Here is a 12753-nt window from a genome sequence, read left to right as displayed (position 1 = left end):
GACAGTGACTGGAGTGTCTAGTACAGACTTGACAATTTACATATCTCAGGCATGTAACTGGAATACATTCCCTATATCTGCAGGGCTGGCATTTCTGTAGTGCTGTGTGGTCCTGTGCATAGAGCTCAGGTCACAAGTCAGTTGGGCATGCACAGAGAGTCCTTGGATGGGTGACCGTGTTTGGCAGCTTGACTCCTGAGTGTTTCTAGGACTTCAGTGCTGCCACACAAAGCACATGTGATACTAGTCTGTCTCACAGTCCCTGAACCACATTATTTTCCCAAATGCCAAGCCCTGTCTGCAGTGCTAAAGCCCTAAATAAAGCAAGTCTAGATTTCCTAAGGTTCAGGTTCTGAATCTCTGGTCTCCCTGGGGCTCCTTTTCAATTTAAATGGGCTTGTTTGTTACTATCAAAATTATATATTCAGAGACTAAGCATTAGTCTAATGTGATACAAGTGGTCTCAGCTTATGCAAGTGAGTTTGTTCAAAATTGTCTCTGTTCACCCGGCAGAAAAAAATGGGTACCCGGTGGGATAAGTCATGTGACCGTTAACCTTCTATGCCTCACAGGGTTATCCGGGGTAAAAATGTGCTGCGCTTTGATTGTTAGCACTATGAGCATTCATCTAGTAAATGGAGTTTACCACATTATAAGTGCATGTATTTATTATTATTAAACCTACGTTAGCCCAGGATAAATACCTTTGGTTTGAGTGATCTCACATTACCTGCCCTTAGTTGTTTAGCAACATCTTACTGACAATGAGACATGGAAAAGGAAGAATGTAAGGGAGCACTGTTTTAATGGACACAGAAATCTCTCTTCCATCAAAACCATTTTTTCATCAAATCTTCTGCATGGCAGTCAGTACTTCCATGTTGAATTTCTTGAAACTCTACTGCAATTCAAGGCATATATATTTTTTCAACCATAATCTTGGTGCAGAAATACTCAGCTCATGAAACAAAATTGACCATTGTGGCATTTGCTCTAACCTTGAAGTTATTACTATTCCGAATACCGTATTTCCTCTAATAAGATGCCCAGGCACTTAGTTATTCAGCAAACTCTCAGACTAATAGGGGCCAGAACGTATTGGAGATGCGGCGCTTAAATGTTTCAATGGAAATAAATACAGATTCTCCATTGGTATTTTATTTGAAAACTCCATTGTAAACGCGTAGCACTTATTAGAGACCCAAGGCTTATTGGAGACCCGCGCTTATTTCTTGAACAGTTGCTTTAACACCCCCAGCCCCAGGCACTTATTGGAGGCCAATGCTTATTAGAGGAAATATGGTACTTATTCAATTGACCAATTCAATCACAAAAGTTCAGTTTGTGTCATAAAACTCTTAGTTCTGTGCAGTATGTCACTAAATGATGACACGTCATCCTCTGTTCATTACGTGTCAGCATTCCGGTATGACAGGTTATCGGTATCACAGCTGCAGGAGTACCACAGAGAAATAGGGCCATGGAAAATTATCAAATACTTCAGAAATGCTGCCAAAGAAAGTCTGGCACCAAGTTCTCCAAAACACCTGCAAATCTTAACACACATTTTATCTCCTTATTCCAACTGGAGTCTTTGAAAAAGGTATTCATTAGAAATGTCTTCCTGATAACCTTGTTCACTAAAATACATTACGAATCATTGCAGACATTGCTGAAATAATTTAGCCAAACTTTGCCTTGACAGGTAACAGTTTAGAAAATCAAGTAATTTCATCAATATATTCAAATTTAAAAAGGCACATTTTAACCTCTTCACACTGATCAAACCACACCTTGATAATGTAAATCTATCCAATAATATGGATTTTTTAATATAAATAAAATCCAACCTTGAAAATGCACCACATGTTACTGCAATGTATGTATGGCGAATCACATAAATTTATTGAATAGACTTCAACGGAGTAATTTGATATCTATTTGGAAACCAACACAAGAGAAACATAAATAAATGACAAGTAATCATTAAACTAAATAATTTTAGAGATTGAAACATAATGTATTTATACACATAATCAGTGCTTTGTTTCGGGAGTAGCCTTTACCATATTTAGGATGCTGCCTTTTACCATGCAGAAGGAAAGCCATCACTGTAAGGTATTTTATCTCTAAAGTAGGTACTATAGGCTATTTGGCATCCGATATGCCTACCCAGCACTAACCTTATTTAACTAATGAAGGGCAGGGAGGTTGGCGTTTTAGGTCAACCATCCCTTGAAGTAATCTACCTTCTTCTGTCAGTAAAACCACCTGGAGAGAGACATGAGACAGAAAAAGCACGCTGATCAGACAAAGAGGATTTTTTTGTGCTTGTGAAGTGAAGTCCGTGATTTAAAACTTAAGTCTGATGCTGAGGTCATGCACTCGCGCTTCTACTGGGGGCCAGCAGTCTAAGGTGTAGACTAATGCTTAGTCCCTGAATATATATTATTTTGATAGTAACAAATAAACCCTTTTGAATTGAAAAGGAGCCCCAGTGAGTTGGAAGAAACTGGGGAAAACTAGACGTGCTTCATTTAGGGCTTTAGCACTGCAGGGAAAGAAAGGCAGTCAGGAAAATAATGTGGTTAGGGGGACTGTGAGACAGGCTATTTAAGGTGTAGTCTGTCTCACAGTCCCTGAACCACATTATTTTCCCTACTGCCAAGCCCTATCTGCAGTGCTAAAGCCCTAAATAAAGCAAGTCTAGATTTCCCCAGGTTCTTCCAACTCACTGGGCCTCCTTTTCTATTTAAAAGGGCTTGTTTGTTACTATCAAAATAATATATATTCAGAATCTAAGCATTAGTCTATTTAAGGTGCTGCAGCTCCTGCTGTAGAAATACATCCCTTCAGCATGACAGCAACCTTTGCCTCTGGGTTTGAAGCCGGTGATTTGTCGTCATTACACTTCAAGGACCGTACCTGTGTTTGTGGGTCGCTCATTAGTGGTGTATATCTAAAACTTGTATTACTGTAGGTTTTCCTACCACGTCAAGTCGACATGCCATGACTAAGATACATGCTGTTCTGACTAGCTGATGAGAGAATGTGAGGTCTAGCACTGAGGTATCGTTCTCAACAAGATCACTGATATTGTATTGTTCCCTGTAGATATTTGTGTTAGTCACTGAAAAAGCAGTATGTTATTGTGGTGCACATATTTATTTAAAGAAATTACTTTATTCAGACTTTTTAGATTCTGGGGTTGTAAACATAAACACTGGTTTTTACTTCTAAACTTCTAAACATGAAATCATTGATATAATTCTTAATTAAACCACATATCTCTATAAGTGACATATCCATACCTGTTTAGAAATTAATGGTGTCATTGAGGTTTTCGCCATACTTAATGGAATACAAAATTACTTATTTGTCTGTATAATATATTTGACTTAATAAATCTTTTAAAAAATATAAACATACAAAATATAAATATGAAGCCATTTTTAGCCATATCAAGAAAGACTTGTTAACAGAAACACTTGCATTCCAAGTTTACATTACATGTGGCCATATCTCATGAACAGTTTTTCATTAATTTTATATTAGCATAACAATGACTTTGATATCCATTCTTCATTTCAAACAATTCCTTATTATAGATAAAGAATCAAACAAAAAATGTCAGAACATTAATCTCTCACAACAAAAGAACTGCTTTCAGTAACACATCTGATGCCCTTTAAACAGTCTAAGCTTACATCACAAGTGTACATTCTTCCAATGCTGCATTGAAGCTCTGTGAATGAAGGGCTCATAGTAAACAAGCTTGATTGACAGTTGGTGCACAGAGCACATCTAAAGAACTCAGTTGTGATGACGCCACACTTGATATTGGCCAGGCAATAACGTCAGATGCGGAATGCCAGACCAGTCATTGTAAAGGCAACAGTTCAAACCGGCAGTAATGCAGGATACAGGTTCAACAAAACATCTCATTACATACTTTCAAAATTACAGCTGATGAATAGTTACATGGTTTTATCCAATTTTCATTACGCTGTCCAATTTATTCTTTTGTTTTACATATATTTTGTTTAAAATATGTTAGTCATGAAGCCAAAAAATACCCTCAATAATACAAAACCAAAAAATTGGCTTACTTCTTGAAAGATTATTTTCATATAAAAGATTCCACAAACATAAAGACAACAGATATCATTGAGACAAAAAAATAGATTTTAATACGAAAAAGAATCTGGTTATATTGTCTATTTTGAGTCAAGTTTAGAATGCAAGATGTGACTCCTAATACTCTTAATAAATTTCACATTTCACTCCAACAACAAGACCAAAATTTCACCCTTTGACATAAACATCATACCAAACACTTCATACCAGATGTGGGGGGCGGTGGGGTAGCCTAGTGGTTAAAGCGTTGGCTCGTCACGCCGTCACAGGGTTCGATTCCCCACATGGGCACAATGTGTTAAGCCCATTTCTGGTGTCCCCCGCCGTGATATTGCTGGAATATTGCTAAAAGCGGCGTAAAACTAAACTCAGTCAGTCAGTCATACCAGATGTTATCTCAATCTCTTAAACCCTTTAATTATACAAAGAACATTTGTTTCAATTCCCCTAAACATACACTTCATTTAGCTTCATCAATTATTAAAAATATCCTTTCAAGTGACTGATGAAAGACTTTCTGGCCATCACAAAGACTGGTTCTAAATGCGACATGCACCCAGCATTATTTGAGCTACTGTAAATCGTGAAATCAATTCAGGCATGACATTAATGTGAACAATTCAGGTGGCCCTTGTCCCTTAATAGAGTGACATATTCCTGTGTGGACATCGTGGGAATATTCAGTCATGTAAGGGTTCACAGCACAACATACAATATATTTGAGCATTGGATTTACACAGTGACTTCTCACCAAGGTCTGTGTCAAGTGTTGTTAAGTCAAGCTGATGAAACTGTAATGAAACTCCCTGACCATGCATGGCTAGTTACAGTATGCGAGTCGGTAATAGTGTGTCTTTAGTGTTGACTTAAATGTACACAACCGAGTCTGTGATCAAATGTCAGATCAGTAACCATCTAGAAGAGAAAACATCCAGTACAGTAACAGCAGTCGTGATGACGACATAAAACTGCTTATTCACATCCAGACGACCAAACTTATCTCATTTGACTAGGGGTGGGTATTGCAGAGAATTTTCATATTGCAATATATTGCGATGCGAAAGCATGTATTGCGATATGTATTGTAATAAATTGCGTGAAGTATTTTTACACAAAAAACTACTTATAATCGAGGTAATGCTAGATTTATAGAGCAAATACACAGCAAAATCACTATGCTTGATTAAGTTTTAATAACAACTTTTATTCATGATTAAAAATAAAAATGTGAATAATATTAGGCACAAATGAAAAAAGGAAATATCCGAAGATTTCCGAGTGTTACGAAGTTTTCCGAATGCAAGTCAAAATGCCGGTTTTCGATAAGCGTATCGCAATACGTATCGTTTTCATGTCTGAACCGGTAAAAACCGGTAAACCGGTTATATTGCGCAGCCCTACATTTGACACACATTATATTGTTTTTGATTTCATGGAAGTAAGATGCCAAGCACTTGCAATTTATATAGATAGGTAATGTAATGATTCAATCATATTTCTGTCATCTGATACTGCATCACTGCATTATAAGTCTACGTCTTGGTGTTACAGAGTGGCAATTAGTTTTTATAGTTTAATGGCCGTGCTACACATTAATTCTGTAAAACAGTTTAGACAAAGGGGTTGTGACTTGCATTAATTTGGAAACCCACTAATGTCATGATTTACAACACAAGAAAGTGACCTATCAGCAACAGATCAGGACCAGACAATCCAGTGATTGACACAGTGAACAATGATCCTAGTTGTCAGGGTAGAATGACACACAATCAACCAGTCAACCAGCGACTCAATCCACTGTGAGATGTCTATGATGAGTTCTTGGAGCTGGAGGCCAGTTCCAACCCGGCATGTCCATGAACACCTGGGTGAGCCAGTACAGCTATTACTGCAAGACTGATCTAATCTAAGCAGGTCTTTCTTCTTATCTAAACCTTCATGTAAGTTTGGCAGCAGAAAACATCAGCTCTGCTGTTATAATTACTCTCCAGCATCTCCCTATGTGACTTGATAACACGACCAGCAACCCAACAGACATACCTCCTTCTTCCTTGCGTATGTCAAATATACATACACTTGTGCTCCAGGTGAACTGCCTGACACTGTGGTTTTACCTAAACAATTTTATCTTAGCAAGAAAAAGCCTTTCAGAAACCCTGGATCATGAAAAGAAGCTGTTATTATTTTTGCTGCATATTTTTTTACATACAAATTCTAGAAGCAAAGAAAATGTGCATAAGTTCTTAACAAGTGATCTCTGAAGCCATCATTAATAAAATGTGCCAACTGACCCTCTGTTACCTGGAGGGGCGGTGGGGTAGCCTAGTGGTTAAAGCGTTGGCTCGTCACGCCATAGACCTGGGTTCGAATCCCACATGGGTACAATGTGTGAAGCCCATTTCTGGTGTCCCCCGCCGTGATGTTGCTGGAATATTGCTAAAGGGGCGTAAAACCAAACTCAGTCAGTCAGTCAGTCTGTTACCTGGAATACAAGTTGTTTTTTTCCAGCCTTAGCCCCAAAATGAGCATCGATGTTGAGTACATGGCTAATTTATTAAAACTTAAATTACATTTCATTGAGAAAATCCTTTAAAAAAACATTCTACTGGAAAGGTCAATAGAGTTATTATGATAGCACCAAACACTGGCAACACAGGCATCGGTGGTTCCTGCAGGGACTGACTTTGTTAAAGATATTTTGTGGATTATGTCTTTCTGGGCCTGAACAAAAATAGTGTGATTCTTATTATGTTTCTCAAAATTAACTTATATCAGTTATCTGTAACACTTTTATATCGGAATATATTCTTAGTATTCCAGGGAGGATACAAGGACAAAAGTTATATTTTCAGAGAATTGCATGAATATAGATGTCAATCAAATCTTTATAAATATCATACTATGGACGGACATCAAATCCAGTCTGTGCCAAAACTGTTTTAAGTGTCTTCATCCTTTCTTGTCACAATTTTCATTTGATTTTAGCATTAATAACAGACAATAATTACAACACCAACACAAGTATCACAAGACTCACATTATATATTCCTAAGGCATACAAATTCTGGTTTTATGTATTCTTTATACATGTGTTGATTTTGAGCCAAGTTATTTTGATAGAAGTAAATTAAACAGACTTTAAATTTACTCTTAATTAAAATTTAACATAAAATTCTAAACCACAAGTATTTAAGTCCATAAAAAAATCACAATACTTTTTGAGTACAATGTAATTAGTTTATGCCTATGTATGTCTGTACATTATGCAAAACAACTGCAATGTTTTCAGTTTATAAATATTGAAAGATACTTGTCAATGTTACAATGAACATGTTGAGTGGTATATGCCCTATTAATATAAAAGTATTTAATACTGATTGTACAGCGCTAATAAGCCACAAAAACAACAACAGTATTATATGTCATGGTTTGTTATCTGCAATGGATCTATTTACTTTCCACTTACACTTTCAGAATACATCCATATCCATGTAGTACATTCATTCATTGCTTTTTAAATTCAATACAAATTGTTTGTTCAAGAAATATCTTAAAACATAATATTCATTTATTATTTAGAGAAAGAATTACACCTAATCTATACAAAACAGGTTAAAGATAGGCTTTCAACAACTAAAAGCTTCCAATGTTTTCATTCTGGAATACAAATATATTACTAAACTTTTGATAGGGAAACAGATTAATACAGCCATTGGAAAATCCTTGGCCATATTTGAGTAGCATATTCTCAAGTTTCATTTTCTAATGGCTGCTTATTTTGCATAACAAACTTTCTATTTCAGTTCACAGAATTACACACGAAAACATACTATATAAACGTATTTGGGAAAATACAAGCTTCAAATTATTTCATTAAAGGATGTTACTCCTTTAGGCCTAAAGTTTTTTTGTTGTGGTTCTGATTACCCGACCCTTGAATTCTGGTGCTGACTCTAGTTGTTTAGTGGTATGAATAAAATAAGCTTTCAGATAACATTGTTTTTTCATGGCACCGACGGACATTGGTCATTCTGATAAAGAAAGTCGACATGATGGCCGCAAGCTTGATTGAATAAACAATTGCACATTGATAAATATGTTATTAGTTTGTACTTTAATTCTAGTTCTAAAAAGAATGTAAAAAAACAAAAAATTCCTACCTACCTACCCTAAATTTTAAAGAGGTGTTATCGGAACCACAACATTGTTTTTGTTTGGCCTAAACTGACAGTAAAGACAGAGAGAAATATTAGTTTTCTTTAGGTTGCCTAATGCAAAAATCATTTTTTTAAAATATAGAAACATTGCAAAAATCCTAAAAATAATGATTTCAGATCCGGATGCCTGCAATATTACAAATGTCTAATCTGGGTCTCCACTGAGAGAGATGGTCTTGTTTTAAGAATTGTCTCATGAAAATCCTTATTAATAAGAAAAGAAAGTCACAGTTCTTTCCCATACTCCCATACTTCAACACAGGCTTACCACAGGTGTAGTCCTAAGAACACTTTAGTTACATCAGATCAAGAGTGGTCTATGATATATTTTAATTGAAAACTCCCCACAAGTTTTTACATCCTCAAAACTGTTGTGCATCACAAATGTTCAGCAGAAATTACAAAAAGTGCTTGATCCCAACAACTTTCCAGAGAGCACTGTCTCGCAGTTCAAAATGACAACAAACCTACAACATTACACTGAAGATTATGTCTAGTGTCCAGAAGTTGGCGAGTATTCTAGAATGTAGTATTAGAGCAGGCCAATTTTGAAACAGTTGTCATGAATACAGCACACAACCAGGCCCATACTTGTCAGTTGTCATAACATTGTCAGGCTTACAATGTATAAGTTGTAATAATTATAGTACTAGACCAGTGCAAAACTTGAGCATTTGTGAAGAATAAAGTATTACACATAGTAGTATTGTGTAGCATAATACTGAATCAGTTATCACGAAAATAGTATATAACTAGACAACCACTGGAGCAGTTGTGAAGAATATGGAATAGGGCCAGACCAATATTGGATCAGTTGTCAACATGATAGTATCAGGCCACACCCACAATGGAGCAATTGTCCACAGTATGAGGTAAAGAACATAATTGAAAAGTTGTCAGGAATACCACATGTGTTACATAATGATGATGTCTCTTAAATTCTCATAAACTGTGTGAACAAACTGTAAATCACTGAAATTTGTGATTAGCCCTTCTCTTCATCTCATTTGCTCCGCAGATTTCCAATATAAATCAGACAATATATCATATGTATAATTTCTTTTCTCAATACTTAATGTCACATACAAAAGATCATAATTCATTATATCAAAACAACAGAAAAAGGTCTGATCTCTGAAAACTGCAGTATTAGAGGCACAGGTAAGCCATGTATGACTGAAGGGGAATTAAACCTGATACTTGATTGACATACACTAGTGCATTCTAGGGTATTCAATAGGGGTCACCCAACACAATTATTGACACAGGTATATGAGCGAGTGAGTTAAGACTTATAGTGACATCAGTATTATTTCAGCCATGTCGACAGAAGCATGTGAAGTGCTGTCATATTCCACTTGGTTAAAACCTGCCACCTTGTCTACTCTGCCACCTTCCCTTTCAATGTGGGCAAAGGCCAGACATATAAACCATGTAAACATGAGCATGGGGTAATAAAATCACTCTCTTATGCTTCAACCATCCTCATCTCATTACAGAACTCAAGAGGTTCCTTAAGAGAAATATGGCAGCTGTCGGTGTCTTGTGTTCCTTGGATCACTTACCAAGATTTAAACCACAGTCAAATGGGGATATTATGATATTACCACAGTGGTCAACATGGTCAAGTGATAAATCCATTTACATTGCAAGATGTGTGAAAGATTGTCTTGTTTGGGAGATCTTTTCCAGCATACAGTAAAACGTTAACAAATGGCAGCATTTTATTTTCTTAAGGTCTCAGTAGGTTTGTAATTTGTGATTTCACCTTTTTAATGATTGAATTGACAGGTTATGGCTAAAAGCTCCTATTGATATCTGGATCGATATGATATTTAACACACTTCCATTTGCTGTAGAGTTGTGTCCCTTACATTTGCCAGGTTCTTCTTATCGTGGAAACAAACAAACCCCAAAACCCTAGAGTACATGCATTTCTAAACACATGATAAAAAAGTCAATTAATGTTGTTGAGTCATTCATGGAAAGTAGTCAAAGTGAATTTATGAAAACATGCATTTCAAATGTAAGACATTTTAAAACTAAAATATTTAACTATGAGCAGTATATGTGGAATGTCAGCACAAAAAATGTTTAAAATAACAGAAGGTCCTGTCACAAACTGCTGAATAAGCAAAATATATGAAAACATAAGCATTTCTAACACACACCTTATTCTCTGGAAATAAAACAAATGATTCCATTCTTTGAAACAAGGAATAAACATGGGTACCCAACAAATAATGGTAAAACACGAACATCCTAAAGGAGAAATAAGTGGAACTCCAAATTAATTTCTTTGATTCCTGCAACAGGTGCCAAAAAACGTTCTTTCTACAAGTGATACTGAAACAAGGAAGCGGTGATTATAGGAAACGGACTATAACTGTCTATGAGATTACGAACCTTCTTATACACCAAGTAGTTTGGGTTATCCTCGGCGCTGTGTTGTCCGTTTCCAAACATTGCACCTGGTAAAGTGTTCGGCAGGGATTCCGACCGCTTCGTGCTGTTTCGGTGAGCCATCATTACAATCACGAGTTAATTTCTTTAACAGCCTTTGAAATCTGTGTCTGAAGGCGTAACCCTCCCCAAACAGAGTACCAGCGACAACAAGGCGAGCGAGCCCTCCTCTTGGTCATCCACCAAGACATGTGCCAATCGACCAATTCACAGTCCCAATCAATATACAATCTCATGCATGGATTTAGCCATGCGTTCTACCGGCATGTATTTTCACCCATACCCCATTCCATCCGTTAAAATTTGATTCCTCAGAAACACACACTGTCCATGTAGATATGCCCGCTGTTTAAAGACTTTGAGGCGGGCGAAAATCCTAGAAAATCAATGCTTGCTTTACGAACATTACATCCCGTGCACTGGTAGCATGGAACCAACCGTTCTCGTGTCCCTATCGCTGAAACCGTGCCTGCTTTCGCTCGACAGATTCGCTTTGAACATCAAATAGAGTTAATTAGATATTTAGCAACGCCATTCCACCTCTAATTCCTTCAAACTGTTCGGCATGGTGCGTAATAAAAATCTAGACACTTTTGGGCGCAAAGATTTTTGACGCCTGGCAAGGAATCTTGCAGCTGAGTTCTTATAGCATCACATATTCTTGACAGCGGTCCCTGCGCCCTGGGGGAATGGCCCAGCACAATGTCCACACTTGAAACACAAAGACTACCTAGCTGGCTTGACCCACTTCAGTCCGAGCGCATCTTCAACCCCGGTACCGACATCTTAGTAAAATAACCTGGCCATGAGCCTTGAGACGTATCTCCCCTCTCTCGCGCTGCTCCAACCCAGCTCAGTTCCAACATCCACGGTCGTGTTTCCAACACAAGCCCTGGATAAATTACCGCGACATTACGTTGTACCTCTTTTGAGGAATGCTTCGAATTTCTTGCTATCAATCAATTTGCGGACAGAGCATGTTCAGATAGGAACTAATACCAAAGAAACACTAGCAGTGCTGATCTGACATATGACAAATAGTCACTACCGACCTCCATATTGAATACAATTAGCGCCAATCGATTATTCAACAGCTGATTGGTTCCCCAGGCTAGAATCGCCGCCTATAGTCAGAAAACTGAACTAAACTCGTAAACAAATGGGAAGCAACTGAAATATTATCGATCCTAACAGCCGCGCCTAAGTCAACAACAGTGATCTCCCATAATGCAAGCGGTACATGTATCCCACGTGCTAAGTACTCGACTCTGCTCTATATTTAAATAACACAATTAATTAGCCTCCCGGTGCTAATAGAAGCTGGCGTGGAATTAGAACCGCGAGGGGCTCCATGTTTCAGAGAGAGGCACCACGGGAGATGATCGCGGTGTAGGTTGCTGCGATGGGTCATAGGGTTTATTACCCTGTTGGGAGGGGGGCTGAATACCAGCAACAGATCACATGGTTTACCTTTATCCCATGATCATTGAATAAAACAATCTATGTGTTTCCATTTCACAATATCAAGGCATTGTCACGGGACATAAACAGGGTTCCATTTCATCCTTCCATATATATCAGTCCGATTGGAGATTGATAAGTAATGATTTTGCAATCCTATCAAAAACGTGCGGAATGTTATGAGTGAGTGAAGTGCAGGTTTTGGTTTGAACAGTATTTACATGTATTGGTCTTAGTGCCACGTGGTAGAAAAAACCCGCATTGGCGTAAATTTTCAAAGTTCGAATATTCGATGAGCCCCGAGACCATGGGTTTGTTGTTGATAAACCTAGAAACATAATATATCAGGGCGATTTCTTTTACCGACAGCTTAATGGTTAAACAGTTGGCTCGCCACGCCACGTTTGATTCCCTATAAGGTATATTGTGCAGCTTCTTGTGTCTCCGACATAGTTCTTCAAAATCATTGCCAAAG

General features: G+C 37.4%; 1 protein-coding gene across 4 annotated transcripts in view; it reads right to left on the bottom strand.

The window, feature by feature from the left end:
- The window catches only part of LOC124287349 (regulator of G-protein signaling 7-like), a 130092-nt gene extending 118201 nt beyond the window's left edge, over positions 1-11891 (bottom strand). For all 4 annotated transcript variants that reach the window (XM_046723849.1, XM_046723850.1, XM_046723851.1 and 1 more), the window contains exon 1: positions 10761-11891. In XM_046723849.1, coding sequence (XP_046579805.1) covers positions 10761-10883 — 123 coding nt within the window. In that variant the 5' untranslated portion in view covers positions 10884-11891. The remainder of the gene's footprint in view (positions 1-10760) is intronic.
- Between the last annotated feature and the right edge of the window lie 862 nt (positions 11892-12753).

The sequence above is a fragment of the Haliotis rubra genome, unplaced genomic scaffold (genome assembly GCF_003918875.1).
Source record: "Haliotis rubra isolate DU_JTF1 unplaced genomic scaffold, ASM391887v1 Scf40, whole genome shotgun sequence".
Classification (NCBI taxonomy): Eukaryota; Metazoa; Mollusca; class Gastropoda; order Lepetellida; family Haliotidae; genus Haliotis; species Haliotis rubra.
The sequence above is the reverse complement of the archived record's forward strand: the minus strand, read 5'-3'. Positions and strand labels throughout refer to the sequence as shown.